The following is a 13,628-nucleotide window of genomic DNA, read 5'->3' as shown; positions in this document are numbered from 1 at the left end:
TGCTTGCCTGAATGACAAATGTTTCAAGTTGAATTTGGAACTGTGTTGTTGTTGTGCTTTCATGACTCTGGTAGAGGGAAACAGGCGAAAGGAACGGCTGGCCTTGAAATACAAAAGTGTTGTAGTAATGCAGAAGATTTTTGTCACAGTTGTTTCTGTTTTGGTTTACTTCTAAACTTGCTGTTTGGTTTTTGGCTTTTGGTTTTGTTTTGGGTTTTTCTATTTTTCTTTTTGGTAGCATAGAAAGAGTACTGCATAGGAATCTCCCAGTAGTGTATTCATATGGGTAGGCATCGGTCTTCTCCCAGCTGCCACCGCCAAAGGGTGGATTAAGTCCAGCCAGGAAAGTGTGTATCTATTTTCAGTTCCAAACTAGTGTGCAGTCAGAGAGTGAATGTAAATTTGCAAATATCAGTTTGTTTCTTTGGGTTTTTTTTTTTCTTTCTTTCTTTCTTTTTTTTTTTTCTTATTGGAATGATCTTTTCAGTCGTGTTACATGGTGTGTTATGTCCTCCTAAGCAACAATTTAGATGTTAATCACACTTTCTACACCTGGGTACTTGGTTAGGGACTTTTTGCCCATTGCCAAGATTTAAAGACAGGACTCTTAGGAGTGAAGTAAAAGCATATTGCTTACACCATTTTTACCTAATGCAATATATTCTATTCCCCCAACCCCTAATAACCAAAAGAGGAAAAATAAATAAATAAATAAATAAATAAATAACCCCCCCACCTCCACCCCTGTGATGCATGGAAGCAAACTAGATTTGCTGTCATTTCAACAGTAATCTTCTTTTCCTTGTCATTTTGGTACAAGGAATTAAAAAATAGAAATCAATTTCATGAGTATCTCTCAAACAACGAGGATCCATCCGAGGTTTTAAGTGGTTAAACTAACTCTACTTCACAGAAACAAAAGTTGCTCCCATTTAAGGAGCTCATGCTCCAGATGTTTTATCAGTAGCTCCTACTTTTTTTGGGTTGTTTGGGGTTTTTTTGTTTTGGTTTGGTTTTTTGTTTTGTTTTTAATTCTAGGAGCAATATGCAGATGTAGTTTTACTATTTTATACATAGGTGTATTTAAATTTTATTACTGAAAGATAACATTTTTATAAACGTGGGGTTGGGGTTTTTTTTTGTGTTCCAAAGGTATTAAAATAAGGATGTATTCATGAGGAAAATACCTTCTGAAATTCTGCAAGCTCCTCCTAGATGTTGAGTTTAGGAGCATGTTATCTCAAAGGGGGCTTTTAGCTCTGCTTCATGACTGCTTCCTCTGGTTTCTGTGAAACAGATTGCTCGCTTACTCACATCTTTAGTTGAATGATTTGTTCAATATTGCTTTTGTTTTGGTTTGTTTTTTTTATTTTATTCTTTTTGTCTCTTCACCTTTCTAAAGGAAAGAAAAACACAGATCAACAGAGCACAAGGTAAATGCAACCGAATGTAACTCTAGTTCAAATCAGCAAATCCAGGACTTGGATTCGTTCTTGGTCCTTTAAATCAGTCTGAGCTGAAGATAAATGGGCTTAATTCCTCCAGTGGGTTATGTCCTGCTTGGAGTCATAAAATCATAGAATGCTAGGGGTTGGAAAGGACCTCCAGAGATCATCAAGTCCAACCCCAGTCATGGGCCTGCAGCAAAGGAGAGCTGTGGGCGCTCGGCATCCTGTGGCCAGCCCAGCAGCATGGCCAGGCAGCCTCTGGCACACAAATCTCCAGTCTGCAGCGGCTGTTGATCAGTCTCAGTTGCCAATTAGACTTCATTAACCACACAAAACCCAACAGACACTTTGCCAAGACCAGTTTCTGAGTGCAGAGCCAGAATCCTTACTACTTTGTTCGTGCCTTAGCTTCCCAGAGGGGATTGACATTTCACTTGGAGTCAGACATACATTTCACTTGAGAAACAGGGACCTCAGACAAGATATTGAACCTCATTCAGTCAGGGTTTCAGTGGGTTTGCCACCAAACTAGGACGTAGGGTAAGGTGGAAGCAGACTTGACAAGAAGCAATACAACCACCACGGAGTGCTTTCCATATCACTTAGGCAGAGGCAACATTGGCCACTACTAAACCATCAGTTTTTAAACCTTATTTTCCCCATTGCAGGCAGATTCTCGGGGAGGTGGGGGAGGGCTGGCTGATCATGCACCACTCTGTGCAACTTCTAAACTTCTAGTAAGGTTTTATTGTTGTTTTGGTTTGGGTTTTTTGGGGGTTTTCTGTTGGTTTTGGTTTGGTTTTGGTTTTTTGTTTTGTTTTTTAATATATATATTTTTGTGTACTTGTTGCTTGTGCTTTATTTAGTAGTAAATTGTGGGATAGAGTGATTTATTGTTAATTTGGCAGTAGAGGTTTTTAAAAACCATATACTGACTGAAACATGAGCCAGAGCTGATTGCTTTATTAAGCTAATAATGAATGTTAAGAGTACATATTTTCAGGATCATTTGCCTAGTGAGCTAAAACTTGTATTATAGGCCAATATTTTTTAAAATAAAAGCTTGGTCAACCTCTATGTTATACATATTACAAGATATAGCACTTTCAAAAACAGAAAAAAAAAAAAGAAAAAAAAAGAAAACCTAAACCTTTTAAGAAAATTTCTTACAGGTTATGCTTTTTTTTTTTTTTAATTATAAAAACCTTTTATTATGATTTGTTTCAAGTGCCATTAGATTACATATATGTAGGCCTTTGGTATAATGCTTTGTGTACAAAAATGGTAGACATTGTAATTTTAAACAGGTACATTTTTACAGTGTTTTCTTATCAATTTGCTCTATTGCACAGAACCAGTGTGTCTTTCTTAAGGGTTTTACAATGGTTTTTACTAGGTTTACATGTTTCAAACTACACTGTCTTCTACTGCCATTATGAATACCAGTCAAAAAAAACCCAAACCCAACCAATTAGGAGTTTGTCCTCACCAGTTGCAAACTGTGTCCTCTGGAGATCTGGATGGTAAACTATGGCAAAAAAACGTTTTAACATGCAGTATTTGATACCAGTTTGGGTTTTGATCATATCCTACCATTCACTATGCTGCTGTCTGAAGTTAACTTAGGGCCTGATCCCTGCACTTGTCAAGGTGGAGGGGAGCAGGATTGCATCCTTCATTATGTCTGTCTTATACACTGGTTTAGCAGCTCACCCTGTATTCTTCTCAGTCTTATAGATAAGCCTCTGAAATAAATGTACTTATCTCCTATGTAGTAAACCATATAGGCTTAGCTGCCCATCCTGCATCCTCCCAGCATACAGATAAAACCACAGCCCTCCTAGCATCATGCTCGACCTCCACGTAGCTCAAAACACATTGGGATAGTCCCAAAGCTTTCATGCAGTAAGGGTGTCTTACTTTTGTTGGAAGGCAGTGTCTTTTGATAACAGTTATCTAGCCCTGGAAGTGACACAGAACTCTTGCTAATCATATGTAAACACTTTTTCAGTATAAGCTTCAGTGGTACAGTTGAACCAGAGTGAATGTTTTATCTCCTCAGAAACACTCCTGCAATATTGTTATATTGGATCATGCTGCTAATGTAACTTGGGATACAACTCCTCTCATGGTGCTACAAACCTCCCTGTCTCATTCAGATGTATTTTTACCCATAGAAACAAACAAACAAACAACAAAAAAAAAAAAAAAAAAGAAAAAAAAGAAAAAAAAGAAAAAAAAAAAGAATTAAAAAAAGGACTATACTAGACCTATAGTTGTATGATATATTTTTATACTGTGACTGAATTTGTCATTAATGAACTTTGTGCAACACCACGATGTATTCATATGCACTTGCAAAAAGTAAACTTATTTTTGGACATGCAAATGTAAACTCTTTGACAAGCAAGCCCCAGCTCTTGTTCACAACAACAGGTGACAGCTAGTTCCAATCCAGTGTGGGCTTTTGATACGGTGTGAAGTGAAGAACATGCTGTATGTTGCTAAAAGCCTTTGAATTTACACACAAATAAATTAAAAGAAATATTGGGGGATGATGCCACACCGAAACTTGACTTGGATTGCTGAAATTATTATTTTTTAGCTAGTGGGGGGGGAGGGGAAAAATTGTTTGGACTTGTGTGCTAAAAGGTTTTTAAAGAGAAATGTTTTGAGTCAAAAAAATAGAGGGGAAAAAAAAAGAAAATGGAAAAAAAATAACACAAAACCCTGCATTCCAGACCGAATTTGTATATGTTTCTTGCATTTAAAATTTGCTATCCTGTGATATGGGAAATTGAGTTGCTTATCATGTATATGTACTTTAAAATGTATTCACAAACTACTGTTGTATTTGTATAAAATATAGACAAAAAAAGATTGCATATATATTTTTGTGTATAAGCTCTGTAAAATAGCAATCACAGTACGAAGCTGCAGCAGAACTTCATTTTAAACATTCACATCCAAAGACACAGACTATTTATTGTCCACATACCCTGACTATAAAATATACCTTGCTGCTATTAAACAATAGTGCTGCAGCTTCTTGTGGCCTACAGTGTTATGTTTGCTGTACAAAAAAAAAAAAAAAAGAAAAAAAAAAAGAAAAAAAAATGTGAACTCCACAAAATATATCAATAAAATTACAGAATGGTTTTAGTTAATGACTAACGGATGCCTGGCATTTCAATAGATGCTTCTCAGTCTGGGGGGTGGGGGTTTACTACCTGAAGTGGCTGCAGAATACACATCCAGCCCTGCTGGGTGTAGCTGCTGGGGGCTGGCAAAGGTGTAACTTTCTCATTTGTCCCTGGTAAAACGTCAGGGGGTTGAGAAAAGCCTTAAAGAGTGAGTTTGGTGATTTCACCAAGGAACGACCTGTGTCCTGCTCTTGTCTCTCTGGAAAGACAGAGCCAAACTGAAGGAAGCAACTGAGTTTGCCATCAGATTGCACTCTGAAACACTCTCAGGCACTGGAAGGTGAGTTGGGGGTGTCCAGGGGGGGATTTCTGATTTGGGAGACATGGGTGAGTGGTTCTCCAGCACCTCAGATTAACACAAGTCACGACGGGACAAACCCCGGAGCGTGGCAGGTGCTAGGCACAGCATGTGGGCTGTCTCTTGGAAACACTGCCAGGGAAGCTCTCTTGCTCTGATCCCATAGCCCTGTCTGCCCCTGAGGCTGCTGGAGAAGTCTGACCAACTCACGGGGAAGATGTGCTGCACAGCCCGAGGAGCAGCCTGCTCCCACCTGCAGAAAGCTGCCTCTGCTGGTTGCACGCAGTTGCTGCCTGGCTTACACTGTTTGCCAGTGAAGATTCCACATTTCATGGGGTTTCAGGACATACTTTGTACCATTCTCAGCACTGTCTGTGTTCTCCTGCTTTTGGCTTCCTCTCTTTTCCAGCTCTTGACTTTCTAGACTTCTTGCTGTAACCCAGTCTGAGAGAAATGGTTATTACAGAGAGCTGCTGGCTCTCACCTTCTCTGTACATAGACATTTCCCCTTTGTTCTGATCCCTGTGCCTTTCCTCTGAGCTCACCACTTCTGTGTCACAGGTTTCTAACTTGCTTGAGAGCGGTGACCTTGATATATTGAGAGTCAAAAACTCTATGAAATACTCTGCAAAAGCATTTGTTCCCCCTCTGCCCTGAGAGAAAACCACCCCATGGTGTTGCTGTCATAGCTGGCCTTGCCCACCGTTCCTGGCTGAACCTCTCCCAAACAGACACCCCCTGGGAATTGTAATAAAGGGAATGTGATTGCCTGGATCACAGTGATCTTATATCCACAGATCTCACGGTGCAGCCCCTCCAGAGACTGTTAAATCCAGAGCCACAGGCATCCCCCCTTCTCTCTCTCCTGCAGCCACCCCTTGCATAAGAAAGTACAGAAAAGTGGTCCCTCAGTATCCTCTACAGCTGATCTGGCTGTCCTCCAGCAGTGGAAGAGAAATACCATTCCATTTTCCCCCTTCACTCCCCTCTTCTTCCTCCCCACAGCTCAATATGTCCTAGGACAAAGAATGGTTTTATTGACAGGGAAATCCCAGCGTGGTGGCTTCCCCACTTGGCAAATCACAACGTTGGGTTCAGTCAGACAGGAGCTGAGTTTTCCAGAGTGTCAGTTGGTGCAGCTGGCACAGCAAGGGCTGGTGAGCACAAACAAGACAGAGAGCAGGACAGGGAGATAACCTCTACTACAAAATGAGAGTTTGAGAGGATGAGCTGCTGCTTGGCATTATGAGCTGGGTCCTTCAGCAAACCAACAGCAGTGAAGGTGGGGATGTGGAAAATGACAGACCCCAGCAGCATCAGCAGCAATTTCAAGTTCCTTCCTGTGTGCTATATCCCAGGTCATTCAGTTTAAACCCTGCTCCTCATAAAGGTGAAACATTTTCCCCTCTGTTTTTATACAATTACATTTATTTGTGGCAATGCTCCACGTGTCCTCAAGAAATCAACATTTTTCAGAGAAATCAGTATTTAAAAATACAGAATTAGCAGCTGTTTTCTTCAATGGCATCATCTTCCCACAACCTGGTCTCCATTGGGGACAGTGGTGTCATGAAGTCACCACCTACAAAACCAGTTTGCCCGAGAGGGGACTGAAGAGGTATCAGCTGGAAGCCCTCTGGAAGCAAGGGGATGGTAATGCATGCTGGGCATGGGCTGGAAATCATTTCCATTGATCCCCAGCAGTTTGCCCATGCCACTGATTTTCCTGCTGCACCGAGCTGCAGACTGCAGAGAAGAAGAATGGTTTGAGTGTCACAGAAATCAATCAGATCTCTGCTTGATGTCTGTGAAACAACACAGAGAACCTGCATGCTCCCAGGTGCTGCAGAGCACAGCACATTGCTCAGTCTGGTGTGTGTGTGTATGCATGGATGGATGGGTGGGAAGGGAGCAATCCAACCTGGAGAAGCGAAAAAATCAAGGATTTTGTTTTGTTTGGCACTTGGTGGAGTCAGATGATGGTTGGGCTTGATCTTAAAGGTCTTTCCCAACCCAAACAAGTCCATGATGGCATGAGAAGTCCCAAACGAATCCTGCAGTCTGTAAAGTTATCTCCAAGACAGCCTGTGGATTCCCAGGCAAGTTGGAAGAGTTTCTTCCAAGCACTTGATTAATCTACAAGAGACAGCAATTTATCTAAGCAGCACACAGGCTCCTGCAGAGAAGGTGTTTGTCAGCTGTCCTTGTGCAGCAGGAGATAGAATTTCAGCAGAGACATGCTGTGGGCTGTGTGGCTGAGAAGAAGCTCAACTTCCTGCCTGTGTGGTACGTTAGACACATGGTCATGGGTAAATCCTGAAGTTCCCTCACAACTGCTTACATGGAAAATGAAAACAAAGTCCAGGCTTGGTGTGGAGAAGGGGCATGCACTAAATGAGCAACATCCAAGCGCTCACACAGGAATATCAAATGGTAATGACAAACTAGGCTCCCAAACTCACTGAAGTCACCTAAAAATTGTCTCCTCTCATTTGGCCAGTGCCTGGCTCCTTATGCAGTGAGGTATTACAGCATTGCCCCACAGTTCACATGCTCTGCTCAGCTTGGGCATGCTTCTCTTCAGCAGTTATTTTCACTGGAAGCTCCTGCCTGGGCCCTGGGGCAAACCTTCTATCAACAACCATGCCCCACTTTCATCAGGCAGGTTTAAGAACCTGGAGCTCAAAGGAACCTCTGGGAATTTGTGGTGGTCCACCAAAGTGCCCAGGGTCATCTCTGGGGGCTGGAACCTCTCTGCTGTGGAGAAAGGCTGGGAGCTGGGGTTGTTCAGGATGAAGAGAAAGCTCCAAGGAAACCTTTCAGTGCTTTCAAGGGGCTGATCAGAAAGCTGGGGACAGACTTTGAGCAGGGCCTGTGGAGATAGGACAAGGGATGATGGTCTTAAACTAAAAAAAAAAAAAAAAAAAAAGGAGATTCAAACTATATAAAAGGAAAAGGAAGGAATATTCTACATTGAGGGTGCTAAAACACTGTGCCAGGTTTCCCAGAGAGGTGGGAGATGCCCCATCCCTGGGAACATTCCAGGTCAGGTTGGTTGAGGCTCTGAGCAACCTGCTGGAGTTGAAGATGTCCTTGCTCACTGCAGGGGATTGCACTGGATGACCTTCAAAGGTCCCTTCCAACCCAACCCATTCTATGATCACTTCAGAACCACCATATGCTGCTGGTCCTCTTTCCTCTTCCCCTCTGCAGCTCTCTGAAGATGTGTTTGCTCTGGCAGTGCGTTTAATAGTCAGAGCTGGGCATGAGCTGTGCTGCTGGTGGTGTGAGCTGCTGGGAGAGACTGACTGACCCTTTTAGACCTCAGTCCCAGGCAGCAGCATTAAAACCAGCTACCTGGGAATGTGGCTGTCTCCAGGCAGTGGAACAGCACTGATGGTACCCCCTGGGCCCTTTGCTGTAGCTGATTCATTCTTCTCATTAAGCACTAAAGCTTTTTTTCAGTCCTTCAGCTACAAGCCCCACATTCCACCATTACTTTTTGTCATCAACCTGTGACACAGGAGGTCCCACATAAACATAAGGTAAAAATACTTCACTTTGAAGGCAGCACAGCACTGGAACAGGCTGCCCAGAGAGGTTGTGGAGTTTCCTTCTCTGGAGGCATTCAAAACCCCTCTGGATATGTTCCTGTGTGATTTATTCTAGGTGATCCTGCTCTGGCAGGGGGTTGGAGGAGATGATCTTCAGAAGTCCCTGCCAAACCCTGCCACTCTGTGAAGACAGCCCACTGATGAACCACTATTTTATTTGTTTTGTTTTTGTTTTTTTTTTTTTACTACAAGCACAAGCCAGAAAAGACACCAGTTCATGTTTCAGAGTTTGGTTGTTTTGGTGACACAAATGACACTTTGGAATACCAAACACAAGCAAGGTTTCATTCAAGCAGCCAGTGGCAAACCTAAATGCAAAGAACAAATAGGTCTTCAAGAGCTGTGATGCTGTTTTACTGCTGAGAGACATAATAATAATAAACGTTTAAAAAGGTTAAGCCCTAGTTTATAAATTACAAGATCAAGTTTCAAACACATTGCCAAACAGCTGCTTGATGCTATTTTCCTTCCCAGTAAGGTTACTCTATGGGCTCAAGAGCACAAAGCAAAGGCTCTCCTTACCTGAGTGCACTGAAGGTTTAACTGGAGGCACTGGTGAGGCAGGTGAGGTTTCACAGCTCATTTCCTGGGGTCTCAGTGCCCACCACTGACCAAGGTGGACCAGGGATAATGACCTGGGACACTGCTGCTGCAGATCAATATCACCATTTTGAAAGAGCACCTCAAGACAAGCTACCAGAATCTAAACTTAGGGATCAAGGTAATAAATTCACAGCCTCCAGATGTGCTCCTCTACTTGTCAGCTTCACAGGGCCACTCTCAGGCCCTTCATCCACACATCCTTCAACCTACTCTTCTCCCCCAGCCAACTTTCCCTGTGAACCTTCTCTGCCACCTTAACCTGGTGAAAACAGGTTGTAGCAAGTGCACTACTGCCATGAGATGGCTGAAGTTCATAGCAGAGGTGTCTCCCTGCTGCCTTTATATACTGTATGATACAGAGCTCCACACAAGAATCAGAACTCTAATAGCACTCAAAACAGGCATTAAAACTCCTTTCTTTCTCCAGTACAGCTTCATCTGCCTCCTGCACCTTTGCATGGCCATCACACATCCCTCACAACTTGCCTGCCTAGAAAACATTGTTTGCAAAGATTGGAAGTGAAAACTTTTGCATGCAAGCATAAAACCAGAGTGCTGCTCAGAAAAGGAGTGTGCAACACCTAGCTGTCTCCGTGCCTTACTTCACTGCATATTTAAAAGGACATTAAAGCTCCTTTGGTCTCCCCCCACCCCAAAGCATCCCTGCAGCACTGCTGCTGAGCAGAGCCCCCAGCCAGGTATCTGTCCCTAGCATCAGGGTGTCACCTGGCTGGTTTGTGCTTTGCAACAGCAAGTTTGCAGGGTGTGAAGGCATCAGAAGAGTCCAGGGGACAGAGACCCTTCTGGGAGGGTGAAAGAAAGAGGAGCCTTGTCTTGTCCCCCACCCAGGGCCATTGAGAGGCTCTCTGGCATCCCTATCTCCTTGCACTCTCACTTGCTACCAGCCCCTATGGTGCACATTAGCACCTACTGATCTTGTTCTTCTCAAGCCTATCTGTTTCACACTGGCAGGTGATAACCCAAATTCCCCTCATTTCTGGCCCAAGTTTTTTCCCTGGTGAACAGTGTGATAAATTTCCCCTGACAGTCCTAAGCCTGGGAAGATCTCCATCACTGGTTCACTGCAGTGATGCATTTGAGAGCCTCTGATTTAGAGCTCAGGCATGATCAGGAGATCGTACCTGGCTTGAAGCCTCCACAACCTCTCTGGGCAACCTGTTCCAGTGTCTCACCATCCTCATAGTAAAGAACCTCTTCCTAATGTCCAATCTAAATCTACACTGCTCTAGTTTAAAACCATTGCTCCTATCACCACATACCCTTATAAAAAGTCCTTCTCCATTTGTCTTGGCTATCTAGACTTTCAGGATTGGAGAAGAGTGTTTGCAGGTGAGCCAGACTGGGTTCAGCTGGTTGTGACAGATGCAGTTCATTTGGGGGTGGGAGGGGAGAATGGTGAAGAGAGGATAAAAGGCTTTGGAAGGACCTCTGGAGTCCTTTCTGTCAGGGTAACTCTCCAGTTGTCTGTCTCAGTAAGTGCCTCTTGTTTTCTCCACCTTATTATGCCCTCTCCTATTCCTCTTAATTGCTTTCTTCCTTTGGAGTTTTCCCCATCTGTGGATCTCAGACCCTGCAGCAGCCCCTTAATTATCCCTGACACTGACAGCAAAAGCCTCTTGGAGGGAGCTCCTTCAGGCAGGACTCGCCGCTTGCCTCCACGCCTGGCCTGGTGCTCCATTGACTGGGACCAGCTCTGCCTCCTGCAGCCCCTGGGCTCCGGCGGCTTCGGTTCTGTCTACAAAGCCACCTACCACGGGGCAACAGTGGCTGTGAAGCAGGTGAAGAAGAGCAGCAAAAACCGCCTGGCCTCGCGCCAGAGCTTCTGGGCAGAGCTGAACGTGGCCTGGCTGCAGCACGCCAACGTGGTGCGGGTGGTGGCTGCCAGCACCTGTGCCCCAGCCAGCCAGGACAGCCTGGGCACCGTCATCATGGAGTACGTGGGCAGCATCACCCTGCACCACGTCATTTACGGCACCACCGACGCCTGGAGACGTGGTGAGGATGACGAAGGAGGCTGTGGAAGGAAGGCCCTTGGCATGGAGGAGGCTGTGTGCTACTCCTGTGACATTGTGACTGGCTTGGCCTTCCTCCACTCCCAGGGCGTTGTGCACTTGGACTTGAAGCCTGCAAACGTCTTCATCACCGAGCAGGGAGTGTGCAAGATTGGAGACTTTGGGTGCTCCCAGAAACTGGAGGAGGGCTTGTCCCAGAGCCCCCACGTTTGCCAGCAAGGGGGCACGTACACACACCGTGCCCCTGAGCTCCTCAAAGGGGAGAGGGTGACGGCCAAGGCAGACATCTACTCGTTTGCCATCACCCTCTGGCAGATTGTCATGCGGGAGCAGCCCTACCTGGGCGAAAGGCAGTACGTGCTCTATGCTGTGGTGGCCTACAACTTGCGTCCTTCCCTGGCTGCTGCTGTTTTCCACGAGTCACCAGTGGGCCAGAGGCTCCAGAGCATCATCAGCTGCTGCTGGAAGGCCACTGTTGAGGAGCGCCTGAGCGCAGCCCAGCTGCTTCCCAAACTCAGGGCTCTCAAGGGGAGCCTCTAGGAGAGCTCTGGGCTCTTACCCTGTCTTTTAGAGTTGACTTTTCTTTCCTTTTCCTCTCTTTCCTCAAAGAGAATGAATCTGGGCCTTGTGTGATCTAAAGGTTTTGTTGCTGGGTTTTTTTTTAATACTGAAAAAGAAGAAACTGTTTTGTTATAAAAAGAATATAAATAAAGAGATTTAACAAAATTGTGGGGTTTTTACCATGGGAGGGGACAGACACAAGGGTCAAGATGTTGGCAGAGAAGACTTTTTCTGGCTGATCTGTTGTGTGCTGCTTTGCTTGGGGAGAAACTGGGGAATGTGATACACAGAAAAAATAGTTGTCTTCAAGTGAAGTACATAAAAAAGGCTGCTTTTGGAGGGCTCTTAGTACATAATACCTTCTGGTATTTGCAAACTGTCAGCTATGAGTAGTTCTTCACAGACAGTTAGGTTTGTGCATTTGAGCTTTTCCTCTTCATTTGCTAAGGAATGAGTCTGCATCACCAACCAACAAATGCAGGGGAAAAAAGGACGGTGCCAGTGGGGCTTTTTTCCTTGTTCTTGAACGTATTTCATTTCAGTAAGGGTGGTGTTTGTGAAATGGGAGCTACCCAATCTCCCCACTGAAATCTGGAGCCCTTCTGTCAGTCTAAGGCTGCTAAGAGCAAGCAGGTGCATGAACAACCTGTGTTTTTAAGACCTTCAAGCTACCAGGTGTGTTAGTTGCAACTTGCTGCGTGGTCTCTTGTAAACTTCAGTATCTGAAGACAATCTTGTGTGGAGTAGAAAGTTCCCAGGTTTTGAAGGGGGAGTTTAACTGGGAAAAGATTGAAGAGAGAGATGTCAATATAAACAAATCTCCTAAATCAGGGTAAGTGTGTGTGGGGGTTACCCTTTTTTAATGTGTGGGTCAGGATTGGGCAAGATAATGGAAGTACTGAAAAGAAATTTGCTTAAAGCAGTGATAATGATACTCTGGTGCTGCTCAAACCTTACACTATTGAACTATCCTCTGTGCTGCTCCTGTCTTACCTGTTATCTCTCCTGATCTGGTTGTAACCTGTCTGGGAGAGGAAGTGCTGTAGGCAATGCTGAAGACAGAGCTCTGCTCCCTGATTTATCAGAACTGGTAACTGCAGATCTGTTGAGATACCAGCCCTTATCTGGAGCTATAGAGACCTGATTGCTGTAGCTGATATTGCCATTCTGCTCAAAGATTCAGCTTCTTTTTGAGAGAGAAATGGTGACGTTTCAGTCAAATTTAGTTTCCTTCTTTCCCTTTCCTCCCCCTTGCTTCCATTCTGGAAAAAAACCCTCTCCAAGGAATTGAGGCAGTTTCCTGATTTCTGACACACATCTGTTCTTAGCCCCGTGAAATCCTGGAAATGAGCAACTATGTGAATTTGAGATGATTCTGTAGGTCTTTATGGCATTTGGGTTGCTCATTGAAAGAAATACTTTATAAAGCATATCCTGACTTAACTATTTCTTGCTCTTCTGTCCCTCTGAAGTGGAACTGTAGAATGCCAGCTGGAATCAGAAACCCAAGGTAGATTCTGGAGTGGATTTCCTGTGTTCTCTGTCAAAATAATTACGCTATAGAACCAGAACTTCTGTGGGTTTGGTTTAGGGTTTGTTTTTTTTTTTTTTTTTATCAATGTTCCATAACTTCTTTTAATAAACAAGAAATTATCTTCTAGAAGTTATCAGAATGAGCCAGGTACCTTGTAAAATGATTAGCTGAAGGCATGTTAAGATATAATGTCTGATAAAGCCATTGGCATGCCTCACCTTAACATCAAGCCTTGCATAAAAATGTTTCTCCAGCCCTCAAAGGAATGATTACAAAATGGAACTACAACTTTTAGTAGTAGTTCCTAGATGCTGGGGTGTTGTATTTATTTTGT

General features: G+C 44.0%; 1 protein-coding gene across 1 annotated transcript; it reads left to right on the top strand.

Annotated features, from left to right (window-relative positions):
• The first annotated feature begins 10,689 nt into the window (after window positions 1-10,689).
• On the top strand, window positions 10,690-11,739 carry MOS (MOS proto-oncogene, serine/threonine kinase). The gene has a single exon (XM_054394626.1). The coding sequence runs from the start codon at window positions 10,690-10,692 to the stop codon at window positions 11,737-11,739; it is 1,050 nt and encodes a 349-aa protein (XP_054250601.1).
• The last annotated feature ends 1,889 nt before the right edge of the window (window positions 11,740-13,628 follow it).

This window comes from Indicator indicator, chromosome 31, assembly GCF_027791375.1.
Source record: "Indicator indicator isolate 239-I01 chromosome 31, UM_Iind_1.1, whole genome shotgun sequence".
NCBI classification, from domain to species: Eukaryota; Metazoa; Chordata; class Aves; order Piciformes; family Indicatoridae; genus Indicator; species Indicator indicator.
This window is presented reverse-complemented; position numbering and strand designations above follow the sequence as displayed.